The sequence below is a fragment of the Rana temporaria genome, chromosome 1 (assembly GCF_905171775.1).
Source record: "Rana temporaria chromosome 1, aRanTem1.1, whole genome shotgun sequence".
Lineage (NCBI taxonomy): Eukaryota > Metazoa > Chordata > Amphibia > Anura > Ranidae > Rana > Rana temporaria.
This window is the reverse complement of record NC_053489.1, coordinates 60594240-60620683: the sequence shown is the minus strand read 5'-3', so window position 1 is coordinate 60620683 and position 26444 is coordinate 60594240. Positions and strand designations below refer to the sequence as shown.

Below are 26444 nucleotides of genomic sequence, written 5' to 3'. Positions count from 1 at the left end.
TGTGCAGTGTCCCTCTTGACTGGGGGGGGGGACCCCAGGCAAAAGCAGGCTTACATTACCCTAAGGTGGATCCATGGCCACAGTGGAGATAGCCACAACAATGATGGGTGCCAGTAATTTTTGTTTTGTTCTACTGTAGTTTTTTATTGCTCTGATTCACAGGGAGAGAGGGTTAGGGTCTCAGTTTCCTACAGTATTATGGGTTTAATACTCTATCACATTTCTCTTCCATCCAAAGGAGTACCTGGGTCCTCTGAGGGAGGACCACTTCCCCCTCCAGCAGAATTTACATTCTCTGGCCCTCCAACCTGGGTGCTGTACTCTCCTTACCCAGGTAGGGTAGCTTGAGGAATCTGAGCTAGGCTCCAAACAGGTCCTGGCCTATTTGGCACAAACTCACCAGGCCACTTTCCAAACATTTATATTCTCCACCAGCATGCACCTCTGGCAATGAAACTACTAGTGGTTGCCAGAGAGGACATAAATATTCATAAATCCAAGATTACCACCTTCATGACTATTGTCTAAGTGCCAGTGTCACTCAATGGCGGCAGCAGGGAATGGTAATCACACTAAACTCAGAGAAGAGCCAAATAGAAAAGACTACAAATCGGCCCGGGCAAACCATTACCCAGCAAACTAAATTTACTAGACACCTCTGACAACAAGGTGGCTATACATGCATGTTAGGGTGGCAATGCTGGAGTCTTTTAGTAAGACTCTCCAAGGCCGTGTAGCCATCCTATAGGTGGAAATCCAATGCACAGAAATTGGAATGGCTCTGTTTGCTGGAATGACACACAAAGGGGACAGCAAGGAACAAACTATATAAAGTATCCTGCAACATTTATGTTTCAGAGTTGATTTGTAAAGAAAGTAGAATGTTCCAATAGCCCAGTGACTTTTGAGTTTACTTCATTCATCCAAACATGTGCAAGAGAAAACCACCACCATTTTTTTGCCCTTTTCCTCCCTCTTTTTGTTTTGTTCCTCTACATGAAGTAAAGTATTTGAAGTGAGCACAGGTTCACAGGTGAAGAAAAATAACTTTCTATTCTATTACTAAACCCCATTGAGTAAGAAAAGGATACGGAAATAACTTGATCCGCATTTGTATGCTGCCTATGTACAGGAAAGCTCCTGGTGATACGTGAGCTGACTATTATTTGAACTATCATCATCCATTTGACTTGCAAAGTTGTCTGGTGATGACAGGACTGGACTGTGATTACGGACTGAGACAAAAGCCATAGAGTGGCCCCTACAGATCTACAACTACACTTAAATTTCCTATGAAACAGAGGACCTTGTGCATAGCTGCAACAGGCTAAAATCTCTTCCAGGTATGCTTTATACGTAGATCCACTTCAAATGGAGTAACCACAGTACACCATGTCCCCCATTATACTGGATCTCATACATTGCATAGCTACAACAGTCTGTTATCACTTCCAGGTGTACTTTATAGATTCACTTTTATTGGGGTGGCCACAGTACACCATGTTCTCCATTATATTGGCTATCCTACATTGTATATAAATACTTCTTACATTTGTCACAGTCACTGTAAAATCCCAGAGAAAATGAAAGTATCATAAGACATGAATTTAACACATCAAAAAATGAATTTGTGTAATTGCTTAAGCCCTGGACCATTTGGCTGGCCAAAGACAGAGGACTTTTTGCTATTCGGCACTGCGTCGCTTTAACTGACAATTGTGCGGTCGTGCGACGTGGCTCCTATACAAAATTGAATACCTTTTTTTCACACAAATAGAGCTTTCTTTTGGTAGTATTTGATCACCTCTGTTTTTTTTTATTTTTTGTGCTATAAACAAAAATAGAGCGGCAATTTTGAAAAAAATTCTATATTTTTTACTTTTTGCTATAATAAATAACCCCAAAAAATCAATAAAAAAAACTAAATTTTTCCACAGTTTAGGCCGATACGTATTCTTCTACATATTTTTGGTATAAAAAAAATCGCAATAAGCATATATTGATTGGTTTGCGCAAAAGTTATAGCATCTACAAAATAGGGGTAGTTTTATGGCATTTTTCAATTTTTTTTCTACTTGTTATGGTGGCAAACTGCGATTTTTATCGTGACTGCGACATTATGGTGGACACATCGGACACTTTTGGTGCTATTTTGGGACCATTCACAGCGATCAGTGCTATAAATATGCACTTATTACTGTATAAATTTGACTGGCAGTGAAGGGGTTAACAACTAGGGGGCTAGCAAAGGGTTAAGTGTGTCCTAGGGAGTGATTCTAACTGATAGGGGGCATGGCTACGAGTGACACGTCACTGATCACTGCTCTCGATGAGAGGGAGCAGACGATCAGTGACAGTGTCACTAGGCAGAACGGGGAGAGGCTTGTATATATACACGTATACAGGCCCGGATTTACTCCCTTTGCCGCCCCAAGGCAGGGTCCTTCAATAGTGCCCCCCCCCCTGAAAAAAACCCTGAAAGTCCCCCCAACCTGTGCCCATCATTGCCGCCCCACCATGCCCATCATTGCCACCTCACCATCATTGCAGCATTACCGTGCCCTCATTGCAGCCTCACCATCACTGCCGCCTTACTGTGCCCTCATTGCAGCCTCCCTCACCATCATTGCTGCCTTACTGTGCCCTCATTGCAGCCCCCCTCAGCATCATTACAGCCCCCCTCACCATCATTGCAGCCTTACTGTGCCAAACAATGTAGCCTCACCAGTCAATGTGTGCATTACGCACATCGAGTTCACTGTGAAAAGTTTGGGCGCGCTGTGATAAAAGTCCCGCCCTCCTCCTAGACCAGCTCGTGTGATAGACAGAACACTGCCTCTATCACATGAGCTGGTCTAGGAGGAGGGTGGGACTTTTATCACAGCGTGCCCGAACTTTACACAGTGAGCTCCGTGACACCGTAGTCTCCCTCTGTGTGTTACAACCGGTGCCGCCCCTGCACCCACTGCCGCCCCAAGGCCTGGCCTCGGTAGCCTTGTCGGGAATCTGGCGCTGCACGTATACAATTGGAAATTAGGATTAAAAACCTCTATTTAGGCAGGACGTTTTGTTCCCTGCCTAATGATCAGTAAAACTTTTACAAATATGTTATGGCCATGTGAATGTAGGCTTATTTAGGATCAACAAGATCCTGAGTATAAACATCAGTCATTTTTTTACATTCATATGCAAAAGGCCTAATACTGCCTGTTCCTCTACCCTAGCAATAAATAATGAAATAATACACACGTAAGCCTTGCAATGCAGGGGACCCCACTGCAGTATTAAATTTCTGTTTTCTGTTTTGGCCTGATACCCTTTATTGGCGATTTTTTTTTTTTATAGATGCACTTTAATTTAGTAAAACAATAAAGGGCATGCATTAAATGATTAACACAGCACAATACTCTACTACTTCTTAAAGCCCTGTAAATGAACAGACATGCTCATAGTAAAACTGTACAATGTTGTAGTAACCAGAAATTATCTTTATTTAGCATAACGCATGCAACTTGTTCTCTGGTTGTTGTTGTTGTGTGACCCTGTACATTACTATTGCCTTTTACACGGCCTTGTCAAATAATCAGACTGCAGTGCACCTGTTCTGCCATTGCTGTCATTCAGAGACTTGGTCGGCTGCATTTGCTGAGTCGTTCCCGAGAGCTAATGAAATCTGAATAACCTAAGCATAGAAATATGCAAAGTAATACCAAGGCACCAGGAAGATAGCAGACAGCATTCTATTTTACTGGATGAATCTTTTATTTCTCATATTTTTATAGTGACAATGCAATATGCAGATTTTGGGGAATATACAGCAGCATTTAAATCATTCTCTGCCCCAGAGGACAATTTAATGTACCCACAACCCCACACACATTTAAAACCAATATGATGGGTGGCCCAAATACACAGATGAAATGCCTATATGGGACCAGTTCTACCCATCAAAAGCATTTGTACTTCTGTCCGAGTCCTGAGATGTAAATTGTAACTTGGGCAGACAGCACTACCAAGCTACTTCTATGGCAATTAGGAAATATAGTGTGTTCACTTTCCAGCCCCCAGCCTGTAAATTAACAGCAGCAGACTGATGTACTCATCCCTCTGCCCTCTCTTCCTGTCATCATCATTTTGGTATATTGCATTCAGCACATCTGATCCTAGTGTTGTCCCTCTCTCCCCGGCAGAGTGCTTATACTCATGGGCGTCCGCTCCATAGGGCAAGGGGGGGGGCAATTGACCCCCCCTGGAAAATGGAGAAGGTGTTGAAGAGTCTCGCGGCTGTGGGCTGTCTGAGCAGTCCCGGGCCGGATGTCACACAGACACAGTGAGCAGAGTGAAGCCACCTCCCCCTCCAGTGTTTATGTGTACACAGGGAACCTGCTGTTCCCATGCCGTGCTGATGGCTGATCTGAGGTACTGAATGGGATGGGGGGGGTCATCTGTGCTGAAGGGGGGGTCTGTGCTGAATGGGGGGGCTGTGCTGAAGGGGGGGTCCATGTGTGCTGAATGGAGGTGTCTGTGCAGAATGGGGGGTCTGTGCTGAAGGGGGGGTCCATCTGTGCTGAAGGGGGGTCTGTACATTCTCTAGGCTATATTTATATGGGCATGGAGTGAAGCTGAATTATCTCAAGAGCTATTTCACACTACCAGCTGGCCGCGTTATCGGTAAAGCACCGCTTTACCATTGTTTTAGCTGCGCTTTTTGGCCGCTAGCAGGGTGCTTTTAACCCCTGCTAGCGTTTGAAGAAAGGGTTAAATGCGACTGTGTATTGTCACTGCGGAAGCGCCCCCCCCCCCCCATGCTTATACTGTTGGCTTTAAATAAAATGTTTTGTTTATTAATGTACAGAAACAATTAAGGCTTAAAGGGGTTGTAAAAGTAAAAGTTTTAGCAATTGTTTGTTTGGCCACGGTAAAGACATGAACCAGCAGTATACAGTAGGTGAACCCGATTTTGTGTCAATCTCGCTCTCTTTCTCGGCGAGATTGAGCACCTACGAGCCCCATCGTGGGAGCCAGCGCCGAGCTGGCTTGCCGCGATGGAGACAGAGCCGTCATAGAAGCGACGGGAGATCCGACTTGGATTCCCGCCAATTCTACACGTGTGCGGCGTTTGTTATGAATCCTGAGGGGGAAGTCCCCGCCGGATTTTAAATAAAAATCCGGCATGGGTCCCCCCTCAGGAGCATACCGGGCCCTTAGGTCTGTTATGGGTTGTAAGGAGAGCCCCCCTACGCCGAAAAAACGGCGTAGGGGGTCCCCCTACAATCCATACCAGACCCGTATCCAAAGCACGCTACCCGGCCAGCCAGGAAGGGAGTGGGGACGAGCGAGCGCCCCCCCCCTCCTGAGCCGTACCAGGCTGCATGCCCTCAACATGGGGGGTTGGGTGCTCTGGGGCAGGGGGGCGCACTGCGGCCCCCCCACCTCAGAGCACCCTGTCCCCATGTTGATGAGGACAGGGCCCCTTCCCGACAACCCTGGCCGTTGGTTGTCGGGGTATGCGGGCGGGAGGCTTATCGGAATCTGGGAGCCCCCTTTAATAAGGGGGCCCCCAGATACCGGCCCCCCACCCTAAGTGAATGAGTATGGGGTACATCGTACCCCTACCCATTCACCTGCAAGAAAAGTGGTAAAAACACAAATAAACCACACAGTGTATTAAAATATTTTATTTTTCTGCTCCGGAGGCCGCCCCCTGTCTTCTTTATTAGCTCTTTTACCAGGGGGAGCTTCTTCTTTGACGTCTTCGGGTGGGTGGGGGCCGCCGTCTGGTTCTCTTCCACCGCCGTCTTCGGCGGGGCTCTTTTTCTTCCGCTATCCCGACGGGTCTTCTCCGCTATCCGGGGGGTCTCGCCGCTCTCCGCTGTTGACTCGTCGCACCCCGGTTCTTCGTCTCGCAGTCCGGTCCCTTCTTCCGTGCTGTACGTCTTCTTCCGTGCTGTGAGTTCTTCTTCCGCGCTGTGACGTCATGTTCTTCACTTCTCTTCTTCTCCCGATGTTGACTCGCCGGTCCTCCTCGCTGAAATGACGGATGCGCGCCTTGCATCGGACCTATATAGGCCTCACAGTCCCATCATGCTCTGTACCTACCCATGTGATACCTACCCACGTGGGTAGGTATCACATGGGTAGGTACAGAGGATGATGGGACTGTGAGGCCTATATAGGTCCGATGCAAGGCGCGCATCCGTCATTTCAGCGAGGAGGACCGGCGAGTCAACATCGGGAGAAGAAGAGAAGTGAAGAACATGACGTCACAGCGCGGAAGAAGACGTACAGCACGGAAGAAGGGACCGGACTGCGAGACGAAGAACCGGGGTGTGACAAGTCAACAGCGGAGAGCGGCGAGACCCCCCGGATAGCGGAGAAGACCCGTCGGGATAGCGGAAGAAGAAGAGCCCCGCCGAAGACGCCGGAGGAAACCCGCCGGGGGGGTGGGGGCTTTTTTAAAAGCCACCCCCCCCCGGCGGTGGAAGAGAACCAGACGGCGGCCCCCACCCACCCGAAGACATCAAAGAAGAAGCTCCCCCTGGTAAAAGAGCTAATAAAGAAGACAGGGGGCGGCCTCCGGAGCAGAAAAATAAAATATTTTAATACACTGTGTGGTTTATTTGTGTTTTTACCACTTTTCTTGCAGGTGAATGGGTAGGGGTACGATGTACCCCATACTCATTCACTTAGGGTGGGGGGCCGGTATCTGGGGGCCCCCTTATTAAAGGGGGCTCCCAGATTCCGATAAGCCTCCCGCCCGCATACCCCGACAACCAACGGCCAGGGTTGTCGGGAAGGGGCCCTGTCCTCATCAACATGGGGACAGGGTGCTCTGAGGTGGGGGGGCCGCAGTGCGCCCCCCTGCCCCAGAGCACCCAACCCCCCCATGTTGAGGGCATGCAGCCTGGTACGGCTCAGGAGGGGGGGGGGGGCGCTCGCTCGTCCCCACTCCCTTCCTGGCTGGCCGGGTAGCGTGCTTTGGATACAGGTCTGGTATGGGTTGTAAGGAGAGCCCCCCTACGCCGTTTTTTCGGCGTAGGGGGGCTCTCCTTACAACCCATAACAGACCTAAGGGCCCGGTATGCTCCTGAGGGGGGACCCATGCCGGATTTTTATTTAAAATCCGGCGGGGACTTCCCCTTCAGGATTCATAACAAACGCCGCACACGTGTAGAATTGGCGGGAATCCAAGTCGGATCTCCCGTCGCTTCTATGACGCGCTTGCTGGGATGTGCTGTCACTATTCCAGTGAGTGCAAGATGTCGGCGAGATCTCGGCACCATGTCGCCGAGTATCAGCGCGACGCTGTCGTGCTAAAAGCACAATATCACAAACACCTACTGTAAAGCCACGTTTGGAAATGCTTGGGGGTTTTAGATTTAGAAGGGTGTACTGAGCTAAAAAAAAAAAAGGACCCAGGAGACTACTAATTCCAAAATCATTTGGGAAACACTGAGCGATCACTGAAAGCACAGAATGAAGTAGCTTGGAAAATAGTGGGTGATTCTACTTGGGACTAGATACTATCATTTCATAAACTTAAACTTCGTCTTGACCACTAATGCATTAGTTGAGCAAGATTTAGTTGTCTCCCATAGGGATGAGCCGAAAACCTGCAAACAGACCAAAAGTTTGTGTGAACTTTAGAACCCCATTAAAGTCTATAGGACTCGAACTTTGAAACCTAAATTGCTAATTTTAAAGGCTAATATGCAATTTATCCTGCCCCTGGGGACATGTATCAATGCAAAAAAAAACGCAATTTTTTTCGGGAGCAGTGATTTTAAATGACTTTTTATCCTTCAGAAATGACACTTTGTGCAGGGATAGTTCTAAGCACGGGAAACAAGCGCTGCTTTACAGGCATACTATACACCCCCTAAATTTAAAGGAATATTTCACTTTTATTGTTTCACTTTAAGCATTATTAAAATCACTGCTCCCGGAAAAACTGACTTTTTTAAAACTTTTTTTGCATTGATACATGTCCCCTGGGGCAGGACCCAGGTCCCCAAACACTTTTTATGACATTAACTTGCAAATAAGCCTTTCAAATTAGCACTTTAGATTTCTCTCATAGACTATTCCAGGGTGTTCTGCAGCTTTTCAAATTTGACACGAACACCCTAAATTGTTCGCTGTTCGGTGAACAGGCAATGTTAGAGTCGAACATGAGTTTGACTCGAACTCTAAACTCATCCCTAGTCTCCCATATATGACTCCAATCATATGTGTCCAAGTCTAGTCTAAGATCTGAGGACCATTTTTGCATGTAATAGGGGAGTTGTTGGCAAGAGGATGTCTTTCAGGCCTTGGGCATATGGATTGGTTTTGCTTTGTATCTGCCTGGAGTTCACCTTTAACCTATCAGTATATACTGTATTTGGATTGTGGAAGGAAACCCATGAAAAAATCTCCATTCAGAGGGATTAGAAGAGGTTTGTTAATTTCTCTTCTGCACAGTTTAGGTACTATGGCACCAGCATAGTTACATGATGTAAGCCACAGGTTTGATGCTCAATGTATAGTAGTAGAAACCAATCCAGCCCAGAGCAACATTTGCCATATTTATAATACAGCTTATATTACTGTTGCCATCCCTGATCACTCATACAAAATTTGCTTTTTCTAGTGGTGAATCATTGGTTTTACCAGTGATCAGCGATTGATTCCTGTGGATACATTCCTCTTTTTGTCCTGCATACCCACCACTGTGCCAAATCAGGCACACTTTTGAAACTCTACAAATCAGGTTTACTGAAAAATCTCCATTTGCATGTGCTGAATTGCACACCACCAAGCTTTCTGCGTCTGACTTTGTGTTATACATATGCCATTTGGAGTAAAGATTAGTGCCCCCAGGCTCATACATAGTTACTTCTAAGCAAATTTTAAAGGCAACATTTTTTGTCAGGCATGTGCAAAAATAGATGGCTGCCAGTGAAGGGTGGGGGAGTAACTTTCCACTATAGATTTGTGACAGGTACATTTTAATGACCCATCACTTTGTCACAGAACACAAGTAACACTTGATATAGTTGTTCTAATGGAATGTATTGATAGATTTTAAACACAGCTATAAGTCACAATGTGTATCAGTCATCAAACATATGGTACTCATGTGGTCTTCATTACATCGCTTTTGTCAAGTGCAGAACATTTTCCAGTAATGTCATATATTGCATTAAAACAAATACAATATTTCAGGGCTGCATGCTGAGTGATTTGACCTCAACTCTAAACTTGTTGCATATGGTTGGTGTATACGATTTAAATTGTCTGCTCTGTTGCACTTAAGTTTTGTTCTCTGACAACCCAACATTACAATGCAACACTTTTGGGTAGTAAGGCGGTTAAGTTAGCCCTTTTAACTTGCAGCCCACGTGTCATGGGTTCACGTAATTATGTTCTGCCTATGCTTGTCTGGTTTTCCTCTGGGTGCTCTAGTTTCCTCTTTGAAGCATCATGTAGGTCTAATTTTTCCATTTTCATCATATACTTTTTGTACCAATCATTGTGCAGCATGGCAAAGGAAAGGGGATAAACACAATTGTTGTCCATGCACATTTGTGAAATGTCAAGACATTTTTTGCATGTTGAGGAGTCTGCATGATTCTGTGATGCAGGTGTACACTGGTACTTCCATGAAGGTCATAAGATACAACATTCACATGCCTGTGGAGTAGTGTTTACTTATGAAAAAAAGTCTAATCACTTATGACAGATGCCTTTTAACTAACTCCCAGTAAGTAGCTTTTGACGGACTGAAAGCACAAATCTGCCAAAGATTTTTTTTCAATGTTGGCTGGAATATAGGCTTTGATGAATAATCAGTTGTGGATGAGACTACCTGGCTTATTGACTTGGGCTTCTACTTATCATTTTTTAGGCATGATCAAATCAGTTCTGTTCATATTCTACACAAAGCTGAGCTGAAACAATGGCACAAGCACCTAGAACACATGGGGGTTCATTTACTAAAACTGGAGAGTGCAAAATTTGATGCATCTGTGCATGGTAGCCAATCTGTTTCTAACTCCAGCTTCAATTTAGCTTTACCAATAAATCCTTGATGCTGATTGGTTTCTATGCTGAGCTGCACCAGTTTTAGCACTCTCCAGTTTTAGTAAATCAACTGCAATGTGCCTTAAACTGACAAACCTTTATCAAGTTTCATTTTAATCAGAATATATTCTGCAGGAAATCAAAGTGGACAGTTTGCCATGTTGGACTATTGGCAACATGATTAAAGGTGTTGTAAAGGTTTGTTTTTTATTTTCTAATTAGGTTCCTTTAAGCTAGTGCATTGTTGGTTCACTTACCTTTTCCTTCGATTTTTTTTTCTTTGTCTGAATTTCTCACTTCCTGTTTCTCCTCAGTAAGCTTGCCCCCATCATACGAGCCGTTCTGGCTGGGGGTTAGTCAGCCAGAACAGCTTACTGAGGAGGAACAGGAGGTGAGAAATTCAGACAAAGAAAAAAAAACATTTCGAAGGGAAATCGAAGGAAAAGGTTAGTGAACCGCCAAAGCATTAGCTTAAAGGAACCTATTTAGAAAATAAAAAACAAACCTTTACAACCTCCTTGATGAAGGAATCTGGTATCCCAGAACACTGTAGTCTTTTTCACTCATAGTAATTCAGTGCTTATTCCGTGCAGAGCAAAATAACTATTTCTATGTACTTTCCTTCCCTTCACCCCTCTAAGGCCCCGTACACACGACCAAGTTTCTCGGTAGAATTCAGCCAGAAACTCAATCGGAGCTGTATTCTGCCGAGAAACCCGGTCGTGTGTACACTTTTGGCCGAGGATGCCTACGAGGAACTCGTCGAGCCAAATAGAGAACATGTTCTCTATTTCCTCGTTAGTCAACGGGGAAACTTGGCTCGCCGAGATCCTCGGCGGCTTCACAAGGAACTCGACGAGCAAAACTATGTGTTTTGCCCGTCGAGTTCCTCGGACGTGTGTACGGGGCCTTACACTCCGGTTTTGGCAAAGGGAGCATAGAATAAACCCTGTATAACTAACAAGTTGTAACCTGAGGTTACAAAGAGCTGGGCAACTGTAATATGGTAGGGAGGGGAGTAAGTCAGTCACCATCACCATCTCACCTATAACCCAAAAGCATTTTTCTTGCTCTTTGCGGTTGAACAGAGTAGCAGGAGAAGGAAGGTAAGAATGTGTCGCTAATGGGGCTGCTATTGAATTGAACCTGTTGCTTTGCTCTGTAGCTTCAGTTTAAGGCATTAGTTGTCAGCATTTTATTTTGCTTTTCTGGCATGATATTCTAATCTGCTGTTTTTGGATTTTTTTTGCAGCTGAAATACCTGATGACTATCCAGATCAGGTTGACGATGTGTTGGAGTTCATTCAAGACACCATAAAAAGACTTCGAAGGTCATCCAACAAGCAAACACTCTCCCGGCGAGACAGAGGGAGACACGTTGCAGCAGAGACTCAAAGTTCCAGTAAAAATAAAGGCAAAGATAAAAAGCGTAAAAACAAAGGCTGCGTCCTGCGGGAAATACACCTGAACGTGACAGACTTGGGTTTGGGCTATGAAGCCAGGGAAGAACTAAAATTTCGATACTGCAGCGGCTCCTGCAGTAACCCAGAGACAACTTATGACCAAATTCTTAAAAATTTGACTATCAAGAAAAAATTGGTTAATGATAAGGTAAAGCAAGCATGTTGCAGGCCAATTGCATTCGATGATGATGTCTCCTTCTTGGATGACAATTTAGTTTACCACACCTTGAGACAACATTCCGCCAAGAAATGTGGATGTGTTTGATTTTCATTTTGTGGAGGGCCACTTGGCAGTGTGTGTCGCATTCCTGATGTAACACAAAGGAAGGGATCAGGGATCAAGATTCCCTTCACAGTATCCTGAGGTTAAGGATGGAGAAGAGGACCAAGGAAAGCTGGGCATGGTGCCATCCTGGCGACCCGCTGAGAGATTTGTTCTGCAAGTGTGAGAGTTAGAAATGGCTCTGGGGAAATAAATGGCAATCGTGGCGCCCAGTCATGCGCTCCAGTAGGAGGATTGTGTTTTCACCATTATATATATGACTCACCAGCAGTGTTGACTGAAAAGGTCAATAACCAGCTTTTAAACACAGGCATTTATACATCGTGCATGTCAGGTTTTTTCCTGTATGTTTTTTTGTACAACAAAACAAGTGTATTACATAATCCATTAGCTCTGTATTTTGGGGTTGAATTAAAATATTTGCTTTTATAGTACATGTTAATTCAGTTCACTTTAAATTCATTGACATCCTTAAAACAGAACTTTAGGTAATACAGTTCTTCAAATACTGTAACTTTAAACCATACAAAACCTCCGGTTTATAGCCATGTGAGTTAATTTGTCTTTAACCCCAGACCAGCTTTTTAATAATTCATTTAGAGTTTAGGGGTATTCTGTATCCCAAGGAGCCAATGAAATTTATTAGATTTGGTTAGGCTAGTGTGTAACTTTCCACAGCCCCCAAGCGCTAATCAAGGGCAAATCCAAAGTAATTTTACCTAGAGAAAATCATTCAAGTAGTGAGGTGTTTAGCTCATAAATTGACACTGGTCTCTCCGACCCACAATGGTTCAGCTTGCACCTTGATTTTCCTTTCTATAATAGATTTCCCCATAATGTTTTATGATACTGGCACAAATGAAACAAACATAAAAGGCAGACGCTGCAGGTCTTGGACGCCACTTGGGCCAGGACGTTCATTTAAAGGATGATGGACCCAATCTTTTATTGCTGGATCTGTTTATATTTGCCCTAGAAAGCAAAACTTTAAGGATTTTTCCCCTATCAGCTATAGGTTTCTTCTTCCAACCAAGTTATCTCTTAAAGTAGGTTCATGTTGACTCTTGATGACAATCCCTATGGTGCTGTTAACAGAAATACTGTTTTGTCACTGGCTGTTTTAACGGCTAAGTCATCAATATACTTTGAAGGTGGCCATAGATCACCAGCGGGCTGATTGAGAAAAAAAAAGATTCCTCTTTTCACACAAGCTAAGGTGGATAGAGAAATCCTCCCCACTGAGATATATTCTGACAGTGGGAGCCCTTAAACCAAGAATTTCCCTAACATTCCCATTCGATGGGTATGGCCATAACTGGATTGAAATTCATCTGGTCCCTGCTGAACCATCTAAATTTCGATCCATTTATGTCCAGCTTGAGACTTAATACCAAAATTATAAAAGGCATTTTGAGTTTGCTACACCATGCCAGAGTTGTCATGGGAATAACTTGGATCTGTTTTAGGAGACAAAGCATTAGGGTGAATATTTATGCCCAAGGCAAAGGTCTATTTAAAAAGGAAATATCTACTTTTAACTGTACACATTTCATAGATTTTTAGAAAAACCTAGTAGATACCCACCTTATTCTCTTCTGTAAATGTGGAGATTAAGCATTCCAATGCTTGCTTTAAAATGAGAGCCAAGTGGTTGGTTCTGACTTTACTATATTGAAATAAACATCCCATAAAAGAATGACACCCCCAGCATACTAGACATTCAAACAAAAAATTGTCACATAGAGTTTCGGAACATCCTGAGTAGCTCAAAACTCTTCCACAACTTAAAGTATAACTAAAAGCAAAACGTTTAGTTTTGGATAGAGTGGAGAGGTATTAGAACACCTCATGTTCCTAATGCTTTCTTTGCCCCCTTAGGGAGATTCACCCTCGTCATCTGTCCTGTTTATTGTTATAATCAAAAGTGAAAGTAAAAGAAAAGCCCACATTTTGGGTTGTCTAGAACAATAATGGAGGGAAAATCTGTTATTGCTGACCTCCTTAATTTTTGTTTGCTGATTATTCACTACAATATTTTTTAATCACTGATCTGGCTATTTGTTTTGGGCTAGCAACTGTATTAATTTAATTGGGGTTGATTAACTAATCAAGAAGAGAATTTTCACTTTGCAAAGTGAATGTTCACTTAGCTTAGCTAATAGGGTGAACTTTCATCCTGTCGTTTCACAGCAAAAAATCATTTTTTTCTTTTTTTTTTCTTTCCCCTTGCATATAATTGGCTATTTAAAGGGAACATAGTTCCACCGCATTCATTTTGCTAAAAGAACAATTCTACACCTTTAGTTAACCTCGCTGGATAATCATGACAGCCAGGCAATTAGCCAAGAGAGGCCAATAAAGGCAGCCTTAAAGCGGGTCCTCCTTTCAGAACATGTTTCATGTTGCACCCATTTTAAGGGCATAACACATAAAATAGTCAGTTTGCAGTGACCCACCTCCAAACCCCTACCTCTTACAGAATCCTGGGGTTCTTCTTCCCACAGTTTCCTGTCAATATTGGAATTCAGAGTGAGGCTCTGTCTGCAAGGCCACGTCATTTATTTACAGGAATCTATCAATAAAAAAACTACAAGTCCCATCTGCAAGGGACATGTATTTCTGATTGAGCACAAGTGCAGTGACGTCACCACTCTTGTAGTCCATTGATACTTCTTCCAGCCCCTTAACTGAGGGTCTGTACCTCATTAAGGATCTGCAGCTGGTAAAATAGTCTGCAGAAGCCTGAGCATTTCACCCACAATCTACTAATTGAAGATGAAATGCTTTGCAGGCTCCAATGAAAAATCATTATGGGTGGAATTAGCCTTTAGATTTGCCTTGTAGCTGAGTAGGTAAATTAATAAAAAGTAGATCTAATGAACTCTTGTGGCCTAGAAGGGCTGTCCATATTTATGGTCTGTCTGTTCTTTGAGGGCTGTTTTCAAACATTTATGTATCAACCACTCAACACAGGTTATATAGATTTTAATTTTGGGTTTACAGAAGATTTGTCTTTTTTGTTTTTCTTTGACAGTACATTAGTAATTGGTCCATGAGGCCAAACGGACTACTTGATGCCATGCATCCTCACAAATACATGAATATATAAGAGATATTTATTGAGAATTAAGTTATTGCTATTTATTACAGTCCAGTTATGAATGTTTCCTGTTTTTTTCCTATTTATTGCATTTTCTCTTCTTTGATGGTGCCAAAGTGAAGCATGCTCTCAAGGGCCACATGAGACAGATGCAAAAAAAATTTCGAATCACATTCTTTACCCTTTTTTACAGGTGACGCATAAAGGTGGTTGGTGGCAAACTAGATTACATGGTTTATTTCTTGAAAAAGCTGCTTCATACTAAATCATTTTACTAGTTAATTGTAAGAGGTATAAACCAGGTAGAGTTATAAAGTCAACAAAAGGACTGGCACCAGCCAATTTGTTATCCAACTCAGCTATAACTGTTTTCTCTGTTCAATATTTGGAATTGTATTTACAATTACCAGTTTAGGAATGGTAACATGGAAGGAGGCATTAGAGAAATGTATAGAGTGCCCTTGCTGATTTTTTTATTCTGTGAATTAAAACTGCTTGGCTGTCATGCAGGTCCTCTTTCTTCACTATTTTGAGTCACTAACCTAAGACAAGCATGCATTGAACTCTGACTGTATTCTAGCTTATGTGATATGCATGCTTGTTCCAGATCAGTGAATTAAAATGATGGCTAATGCCTCATACACACAGTCAGACTTTTGACTATGCAAAAGTCTGCCGTGAGTCTGTCGGAAGTTCGACGGAAAGATAGAGAACAGGTTCTGTATCTAAGGTCTGTTGGACTTTCGACCAAAAAAGTCAGATGGAGGCTACATACAGCCGGACTTTCCGAGAAAAAAAGCCAGTCTGACTTTTTTTCTTGGAAAGTCTGACCATGTGTATGAGGCAAAAGGGTCCACAAAAGGCAACAAGGAACTCGGCAATGGAATCTTTCATATTTGTTAAAGATGCAATAGTCAAAACATCAGTAATGGTCATCAATAAAGAATGCATGTTGAGTGCACTGGGTAGCGCTTTTAAACACTATCATATTAACAAACAAATATGTACCACATGGCAGTTCCTTGACTTGTGGGGTTATTCTTATTCTGTCAGTTCAAACAGGAGTTTGGTATGGTCTGTTTAATCATAGCGAAGCTGGGGCTGAGGGTGATCAGGGAAAAGCTGTTTAAGCATTAACAAATGTGAAGCATTTTCATTATTTGATTTAAATTAAGCTTTTCTGTCCATTAAAAATACATGTTCTATCATTGATAGTTCTCTCTGTTCCAGTTGAGTTAATGGAAAGGGCTTGAAGGTCCTAGATTATCTGAAGAACCATCAACTGTTCATTTCAGTGAGAAAAGTTTACCCAATGAAATTAAACATTGTTTTCCACTTGCATGATGCTACTACCACTTTGGATTACAGCCTTTTATGGACTTGCATCAAACATCTGTTTTGGTACTGAGAAGTATGAAATGTTACAAAACATTTTCCCTAGCATTTCCTAGCTATATAGATGTTTTGCAGCAACATTATTTTATTTTTCTGTTTTTAAAATTTGACTCTCAATTTTTCCGATTTTGTTTGAAAGCATTCGCTAATCTCCCATCTGGCTGGTTTGCTTTAAACAGTTTTGTTTCGATTCTACCATCAGTAGTCATTAAATAACCTAGTCGTCTGCTCTGCTCCCATCCATAAGAGGTGAAAGTTCCAAAGAGTTCCATCTTGCTTTTTATTATAGGATTTTTAATCATTGAGCCAAGGGAGAGCTTAGAAGTAAAAAAAAAATTGGCATTTGGTACGGAATATTTGTATAAGTTAAATACGTAGATATGACCCAGATCCTGTTTTTTTACCAGTTCCCTTTACAAAAATATGTGTAATAATGTAGTTCTAAAAAAGGGTTGTCCTTTGTATTTGGACATGTATGCACTGCCTAAAAAAATGTGGGTTTTAATGCAAGTTTTAAATCTACACAAGGGTTACATTCTTCAAACTGTAAAAGTTACCTTGACTTAAACTAGACAGTTCAACTTTGATCCTTTGGCTGATAGCTGCCATTGGGGCAACAAAGTGACTGATAGTAGCTATTCTCTAGAATTACTGTCCGGGATGTCACTTGTGTTGGAAAATATCAGTTCCAAAATTTAAAAGGGAAAGCTTGCTTTTTGGCCTTTTTTTTTGTTAGCCAGTCAAAGAATTGTGCGCTTTCTATAATTTATTTTAATTCCGTATATAATCTTTACACATAAACCCCTAGATAGAAAGTCTAGCACTGCCTGCACACTTGTAGGTAGCTTGTTTGTAGCTGGCTTAGCCAGAAGGTCCTGTCTCTGCTGTAAGAGAGGGTAGGTGTGATCATTGAGTCATTTAGCTGTTTTTGTAGCCTGACCTTTGTTGTTTCCTAGTTTAATTTAACAGCTGAGATGTAAAATACGTTCGAGAAAGCTATTGATCTGGATGTTTGCCACCAGCTTACCATTTCATATTTTCCTGATTTAAAAACATCTGTTTTTAAAGTGAGCATGAAAAACACTATACATTCCCTTTACATATACTAAATGATCTATTCTAAAACTTTACATATTAATTTATGGTTGTAATTGAACCCGTATTTATGATTAGTGAGTGGTCTTTAAACAGGGTCTGTCCAGGCATGTCATGGAACTTCTCACCTTGAGCAGCAGCAGAAGACAATACAAAACTTTAAATGACCTCCCATGCAGTGGTTCGCCCTACACTGTCTAGATTTCAGTGTAGACAGGGAAGAATGTCACTCTATCCAGTGAGTGGTATACACCTCTAGCTGACAAACAGTACATGAACTGCTCCACTGAACCCTTTACAGAACTCTCATTGGTCACACAAAGATACCAATACAACTTTTTGTAGTTTAAAGATGGAATTGCATAATTCTGGTTTTACCTCATATGTTATGTTAATTGTTTTTAACAGTGCAATTTAGAAATAACCTAAACATACAGAAGGTGTAAAGTTTCTTAGGAGTCACAAATTACAAAACTGTTAAAAATAAATATAAAAAATTGACAAAACTGACACAGAAACTGCAACATTTTCAGTATTTTTATGAACATTTTAGTACACAACTTAAACAGTCTTTATTCCAATAGTTTTTTTTTTTTTTTATGCCCGACACATGGTTGTGCATTTCTGATTCTAGCTTTTATTGGAAAAAAAAAAGGGTAAAGTTTGTGATGGTTTTCTTCCAAAAATGGTATAAAGCTGTAACCATTTGCTTATCTGAATGTTAAAATTTCACATACCTTTGTTGTCTTGGTTCTTTTGTGTTATGCAACCAAAGTTCTCTACAAACTTTATTTTTGTACTATATTCATTTTTTAACTTTTTACGAAATAAAACTCATTTCTATCATTCTTTTGGTGTTCTTTTTTCAATATTGTCAATAATATAAGTAAGAGGTAATACAACTGATATTCTGATATTGTAATCAGAAAGTAGTGTGGTTTGGCAAAACAGACTTTTCTTTTTCCAAATATCTTTTTTGGGGAAAAGATTGGATTTCCCACTTAATAGAGGGATATTTGGGAAAAATAGGCACTGATCGCATCAAAGAAAAGGCTAAAGGTTTATCTTTTGCAGTCTTATTGAGTGAATTATCTTCACTTTGTATGCCAGAGGTACAACAGGAAGTGGAATGAAATCTTTATAAAGTAAGGGGAATTACCATTTAAAACCCTTACTTCTAGTTCTGATGACATATGTACAAACGCTTGTGATATTGATAACACTTAACTGTGGCAAAATTAGATGAGAACTAGACAAGTGTGTGCTTCCCTACACACCAAAAGGCCATTTAACTAAAACGTAACCTTTATTTTAAATCATAAAAAGTACCGTATGTAAATGACCATATCAGGAATACCTACATGATGGGGTCAATGCCATTTATATATAAGAATCAACGTTCCATCTTTATGCGGTAATTTTAACATCTAACAAGTTTAAATGGTAAATCTTCTCTTGAATATATACGGATAGACAATATGTGGTTTATAATTTCCTCCCTAATTATATATATAAATGGCTCTAGGCTGTATTAGAGGATATGTAAATAAAAGGTCTACTCACCAACACCACCTGGTATCAAGAGATGGGGTATATCTGTCTCTCCTCCCATCTATTGGCCACATATAAAATCAAGATGAACAGAAAAAGAGAAGGTATGCTAGTAAATACTGTCTTACTGAAGATATGGGCTATCTATCTTCTGCCCTATGAAATGATCTATCTCTCAGATATGCGATACGGTACACTCATCCATGTGGACACAAATAACCAGTAATGGACAAGCACCATGTATCACCATATCCACAAATAAGCTTTTCTTTTAATACGGACTGCACTGACACAAGGTATATTTCACTCCACAAAAAAGAAAAATGGAGGGGAGGGGGGAAAGAATGTTTCAGGACAAAAATTAAATCATGTGAACCTAAATGAAAATAAACCTAATATACCTGATAAGGTAATTTACATACTCTTTATGATTTAAAATAAAGGTTACGTTTTAGTTACCGTAAGTGGCAAGTGCACCCTCACCTAGTTCTGATGACAAGTTAACCTCTGGGTTTCTCATCAATTTCTTTCCCAGTGATGATAATCAGGATATATAGAGAAGGAAATTCTCCCTAGCCAGGACACATAAGCAGTAATGACCTGACGGGATGAAACCCTTTCTTACTCTTTTTTTCAAAACAGATTTGGCTTTATTACTATAATCATACAGGTTTTATATAGCACCAACAGTTCGCACTTTGCCTTACAAAATAAAAGGAGGTAAAACTGCTCATGAGCAATTACAATCAAAAAGGGATGGGCAAATGATACAAAAGGGAGTAGCTGTGAGGCATTGAGTGGATTAAGATAGTAAAAGTTTAGTGGTTGGATTGACCCAAGATAGATTTCCCAGAAGAAATGGGTCTTCAGGGGTTGCTTACAGGCAGAGAGAGTAATTCATAGTTGGTGAGATTTGGGTAGGGAGTTCTGAAGAAAGGGAAAGTATCCGGAAAAATCCTAGAATTGACCATAGGAGGCGGCGACGGGGAAGCAGGCGGGCTTGGGTGTAGCAAAGAGGATGGTTTGGGTAATTTTTGAGACAAGGTTGGCAATGTAGCTCAGGGCAGAGTTGTGGATGTCTTGGTATTTTAGTATTTTGAACTTTATTAGTTGGGCGAACAGAAGCCAGTGGAGGGATTGGCAGAGAAGGGCAGCAGATACTAAAGAATTTGTGAGGTGGGTTAGTTTGGCAGCAGCATTTATGATGGACTGAAGGGGAGGAACAGCGTGTGTAGAGTTTGACCAACACGATGGGAGTTACAGTAGTCAAGGCGAGTGACTGGTTAACCTTCCTGGCGGTGTTCCCGAGACTGACTCGGGGTTAGATTTTCCTGCTACGATCGGTAACCCCGAGTCAGTCTCGGGCTTGCCTCGCTAGATCCACAGGCACTTTTTACTTACCTTGTCCCTGGATCCAGCGATGCCACCGCGCTGTGTGAGCGAGCGGGACCTCGCTCGATTCACATAGTGCCTCCGTGTGACGCCGATCTCCGTTCCCTGCGACGTTACGACGCACGGGGACGGAGAACGGCGCCAAATTCAAAAACGTAAACAAACACATTACATACAGTATACTGTAATCTTATAGATTACAGTACTGTATGTAAAAAAAACACACCCCCCCTGTCCCTAGTGGTCTGTCCTGTGTCATGCATGTCATTTTATATAATAAAAACCTTTTTTTCTCCCTGCAAACTGTAGATTGTCCATAGCAACCAAAAGTGTCCCTTTATGTCAAAAATAGTTTTAGATCAGCTAAAAAACAGCGATAATAAATTATAATCACTTGCAGAATTGTGCGATAGCGATTTGTGGGGAAATTCGTCATAAAAAAAAAAAAAATAATGACAGCAACAATTCTGCAACTGAGCAAATTTCAGTGATTTTAATTTGATTACATTATTGAATAATTTTTATTATAATTATATTATTATTTGTTATAATTATTTATAATTATTTATTATATTATAATTTATAATTTTGTTTTTAAAAAAATGTCATACCCGGGATGCCTATTAGAATCTTGTTTGGTCAGATTTAAGTGAGTTATTTCTAAAAATTACAGGCCTACAGTATAAAACGCCAAATTTCCTTGCAAATAATGGTACCGCTTTCAGCATGTTTTTTCGGAAAGAATCATACCGCCAGGGAGGTTAAGAAGGGGCATCATTTGGAGGTGTTACATAGGTAAAGGTGGCAATATTTAAATTAAAATTGGAGGTGGGAGCAAAAAGAGAGGTCAGAGTCCAGGATTACACCTGGCACCTTGGCATGAGTGGAGGTACTGATCATTGTGCTATTGATGTTGATGAAAGTCTCACATCAAAGTATATTTGATGTGAAACTAAAAGTGCAGACTTTATGACAAGATGTTGGATGTTACATACCACTACTGTGACTTTAAAGGGTTGTTATCATGTGGGAAGACATCGCTAAGGCGTAATGTAAAGTAGAGAGTTATATTTGCTTTTAAAGTGAACCGTGACTAAGGCCTGGTTCACACTGGTACGATTTGAGCTGCGATTTGAGATGTAATTTGCCGGCAATTGTCGGCAATGGCACCGTCCTAATCGGTGCAACGCTGCATCTGCGGCACTGCACCGATTTCAAAAAGAAGTTCCTGTACTACTTTTTGCGATTTCGGGCCACGATTTACATTGACATCTGTGCAGAAACCTGCACAGATGTCTCTGAAATCGCGACCGAAATCGGGACTGCCAGCAGGAGTGAAATAGTGTGAGTTCAGCTGAACACGCACGGCTTCACTCCCGCAGCCCAGTGTGAACCTGGGCTAAAGCCCCATACACACTATCAGTTTTCCTGCTGGTTTTTCTCTTCAGGTTTACTAAAACCATCTAATATGAAGTCAAACCTTAATGCCCCGTACACACCATCACTTTATGTGATGAAAAAAAACGACACTTTCTGTGAAGTAAAAAATGACGTTTTTGAAACTTCAATTTTCAAAGACGAAGTTGCCTACACACCATCGTTTTCTCACAATGATCTTGCAAAGTGAGGTTACGTTCCACCACGTTTTACCATTGAAGCTTGCTTCATAAGTAGCTTCTGGGCATGCGTGGATGAAAAACGTCTTAGAAAACTACGTTTTTTGCTACACACGGTCAATTTCTGTGAAGTAAAAAGTGCACTTTTGAAAAACGACACATAAAATTGAAGCATGCTTCAATTTTTTTTGGTCGTTTTTTACAAGACATAAAGCGACGTTTTCCCCCACACACAGTCAATTAAAGTGACGTTTTTAAAAACGTAATTTTTTTTCATCACATAAAGTGATGGTGTGTATGCGGCATTAGAGTTTCAATTTGTATGCAATCAGGCAGGCCCTTGCACTGCATGGTTTTGGTAAACCTGAAGAGAAAACCCTGCAGGAAAACTGATAGTGTGTATGGGGCTTAAGGCAGCTTTACCTTTTGAACAGTGTAAGACAAGTTAGCTGTGGGTGATGTAGCACTGACAGTAAGCATTTTGCAGTGGCTGTTTTGCCCAAGCCCACTTATTATTCACGTCTCAGTTCTGTATGAATGCAAGGTATTCACCAAATCGGTGGAGATACAAACCGTTATTGAGCAATGCTAGAAATTTCTAGGCCCTGCCCCCTGATAACATCATATTATACAAATTCTATACACTGAAGGCAGGAATAGGCAGGCATTGATTCTGAAGTCAAAGTCTTCGTAGGTTCCTGTGAGGATCAAAGAATAAAGATTGTTCAGGCCCAGCCACGTAAGCAAATGCTGTGCTTTTTCTGGTTAGGAGATATATATTGTTTTATCTTAATAACTCCCTGCTAATTAATTAATTTACACTTGAGTTTTGGGGTGAGTGGTCAGATTATTTTGTTGTCTGTTTCCCGTTGGTGGAGAATCACTCTCTATTTGTCCTGGTGACTACACACAGATTAATAAATGAGGAAAAGTTATAATTTTAGAACGGGAATACAGGGAAAATCTTCAATTCGGTACACATGTGACAACTGTCTGGAATTTACCCCACTTCAGTTTTTTCTTCTCACTTCCTGTTTGATCTACAGGACAGGAAGTATAGAGAAATATTTCAAATGGGATGCCAGATGGAAAAAATGGTTTTAAAGTGGTTGTAAAGCTCTAAAAAGAAATCTGAACAAAGCATATTACTCTATAATGTATACTAGCCTCAATCTAAACCACTTACTGTAGTGTGGTTTATTTCTTCTCTCTTCTTCTGCTATCTGCATGAGTCTCTTCTGACAGGTTATACCAACACCAGACAATCCTGGGAGATGCCCCCCCAAGCAGACAGCAGGTGATTGACAGCCTCAGCAGTGCAGTTTTTCCTATGTGCCTTCGTAGAGGGGGGGTGTTCATTCCCTCCACTCATGTCTCTGATTACAGTCAGCTCTCTGCTGTATACTACAAAGTGTGTGACAGCAAATCCCCGCCCTCTGCCTTCTCTGTGTATCACCGGAGGCTAGTCACTTTAGTGGGTATATGTAAGGGTTTACGACCACTTCAACGATTCACTACGCTAACCAAAATGAAACACATTTTGGCTTTAGATAAAATTTTAAGCTTTGGTCTGCTTTAAATCTAGAATAAAAGTCATTTTTAATGTCACAACAAATGAGAATGTTCTGTCCCGGCCCTGTCTGTTTCAGAATCGTGTCAGGTGCAAGAGGTATTAAATATATATCTGGTGCCAAACACAATATGCCAAATTATATTTATTGTAAAATATACTGAACCTTCAGTAAAACTTTTGGCACATCATTATATAGAGACACTTTTATATCTGGTACAAAACCTAATGATGACCATACCTGGTGCTAAGTCTAGTAGGTAGATCCATGCCAATACAAGAATACAAATTTAAATATGATACGTATATATATGCTCCATAAACTGTATATGTGCTGCTGATTAATTTCCCTTCCATCCAAAATTCCAGACTCGGAAATGAATCAGCACCACGAGCTGCCAAATTATTTAATTAGAAAAGTGAGCAGGTTAAGGATCCTGGAGAATTGTGTTTTTTTTTATTACAAATCCCAGCCCTACATATTTGTTAGGAAGTGAGTATTAGATTAATCACAAAAACTTGTTGAGTGTTTTCTTTCCTTGGCTGGTACACTTTGGTTTCCGTAGCCCCACTCTTGGCTCCTGCTTAAACATTAAAGTTTAAAATAATATATTTCTCCATAATAAGTTGAACATGGCAAGATGACATATCTCTCATGCTGGTGACAGGACAAACTTGTCACCAGCATGAGAGAATTTTTCAAAAATTCCGGTGGAGAACCCATGGACTCTTGAAGGCCACAAATACTGTGTCATGCGCTATTTTTTCCATTGGAATATATAGAGAATTCACAGACCTGGCAGCTTACATAGTTGAGCTTTCAGCCAAACACAAAGGCTATTGCGTCCATGCAGGGGGTCTTTGACAGCAAACAGGATCCAGGGCAGGACTGAACCTTCCCAATCAGTGACGTAATAAGCTGTAAAGGAAAGATGAGCATAACAGACCTGAAGCATTCATCTTTAAAAACAAACCAGCAATAGAAGCTTCAATATTTTTGCTTTCACAAAGTACCTAGGTTAAAGGGGTTGTAAACTCTGTGTTTTTTCACCTTAATGCATCCTATGCATTGAGGTGAAAAAACTTCTGACACTGACCAGCCCCCCAGCCCCCCCCGTTTTACACACCTGAGTCCTTTGTTCCCTCAGTGGAGATGCGCTCTTCCTCTCTGCCCAGGGTTCTCGGCTCTTGATTGGATAGATTGATAACAGCGCAGCCATTGGCTCCTGCTGTTGTCAATCAAATCCAATGACGCGGGCGCCGGGGTGTTTGTTATTTAAAAAAAAAACATATTCTGGTCCAGGTTGTCATGTACATACCCCCTGGGGGGTGTCATCATGCAACCTAAACTCAGAGTATTATTGCACCGAATAGAGCTCAAAATATATGACATGCACGCTGTTTAGTGCAGAATTTGGAACTGCCCTCTGCTGCATCCAGAGAAAAGGAAGGACTAAAAAAACGTGTACATTTTTTTCTTTTATGTTTTCTTTTTTTTACTGATAGGGTGCCCTGTAGGTGCAATAGGTTACATTGACTTGAGCTTTAAAGGGGTTGTAAAGGTACATTTTATTTTCCCTAAATAGCTCCCTTTACCTTAGTGCAGTCCTCCTTCACTTACCTCATCCTTCGATTTTGCTTTTAAATGTCCTTATTTCTTATGAGAAATTCTCACTTCCCGTTCTTCTGTCTGCAACTACACACCGTAATGTGAGGCTTTCTCCCTGGTGTGGAGAAAGCCTCTTGAGGGGGGAGGGGGCGAGCAGGAGTGTCAGGACACCCACTAACACACAGCTCCTTTCTCTATCTGCAAAGTAGAGAGTGTCCTGCCACTCCTGCTCACCCCCTCCCCCCTCAAGAGGCTTTTTCCACACCAGGGAGAAAGCCTCGCATTACTGTGTGGAGTTACAGACAGAAGAACAGTAAGTGAGAATTTCTCAAAAGAAATAAGGACATTTAAAAGCAAAATCGAAGGATGAGGTAAGTGAAGGAGGACTGCACTAAGGTAAAGGAAGCTATTTAGGAAAAACATGTTTTACCTTAACAACCCCTTTAATACCTAGTGAGCCACTTATAAGTAAGGCTTAGTACCCCTTTTATAAAGACTCTTTCCCCATTGGAAGGAGCCTAGGGCAGAGGGTGATGGGAGAAGGCTACCTTTGGTATACTGCACTGTATTGATGGAGCCTTAGGAAGTGAACCCTTCCTTTGGGGTAGGCCCAGAACAGGCTCACTCGGAGAACTCACTCATGGGACCTACAGTGAGGAGAATAGAAGAATTGGGCACCTTTCCTATGTTAATGTTGGACTTCCACTGTGCAGAATAATTATTGATGTGACAGAAAAGCAGAGGTGAAGGGTAAGTTGAAGAACTGTTAAATATGCTTCTGCTACAGTAAAATCAAAATTAAAGGCTGAACGTGTAGACAGTCCTTGATTTCTAGAAGTGGGCCTCAGGCATGGAGAATGTTAGTGACCAAATGAGATTTTGCACCTTACACATGTGTGTACCCTATCTTGTTCCTGAGCAGGAGGACAATGGGAGGGGCCCTAATTTAGCATGGCGATGCTGATGGTGAACTGGTGCCCTGCTAATACATTGCCCTAAAACAAGCAACAAGCATGCAAAATGCATTTTCAGACTTTACTGGCTTCGTATTTGTTCCAGATCATTTGTTGAGCAATAAAGTGAAGAACTAGATGGCAGGTCCTGCATAGGAAATGTTAAATACAATCAGCAATGGCAGGTCCAATATTTTGATTATTACAAGCTCCCTGTAACACACTTTGAAAGACGTTCTCTGCTTTCAGTGCATCTCATATAAAGAAAGGTCACACTTGCTCTTCTCCCTCATCGCTGCTCTCCAGAGATCAACAGAGTGTTTGTAAATTGTGAAAATATGTGCCACTTGAG

General features: G+C 41.6%; 1 protein-coding gene across 1 annotated transcript in view; it reads left to right on the top strand.

The window, feature by feature from the left end:
- Window positions 1–18250, top strand: part of GDNF (glial cell derived neurotrophic factor) — a 94093-nt gene extending 75843 nt beyond the window's left edge. Inside the window, exon 3 of the mRNA XM_040338537.1 lies at window positions 11318–18250. Coding sequence (XP_040194471.1) covers window positions 11318–11793 — 476 coding nt within the window. The 3' untranslated portion in view covers window positions 11794–18250. The remainder of the gene's footprint in view (window positions 1–11317) is intronic.
- The last annotated feature ends 8194 nt before the right edge of the window (window positions 18251–26444 follow it).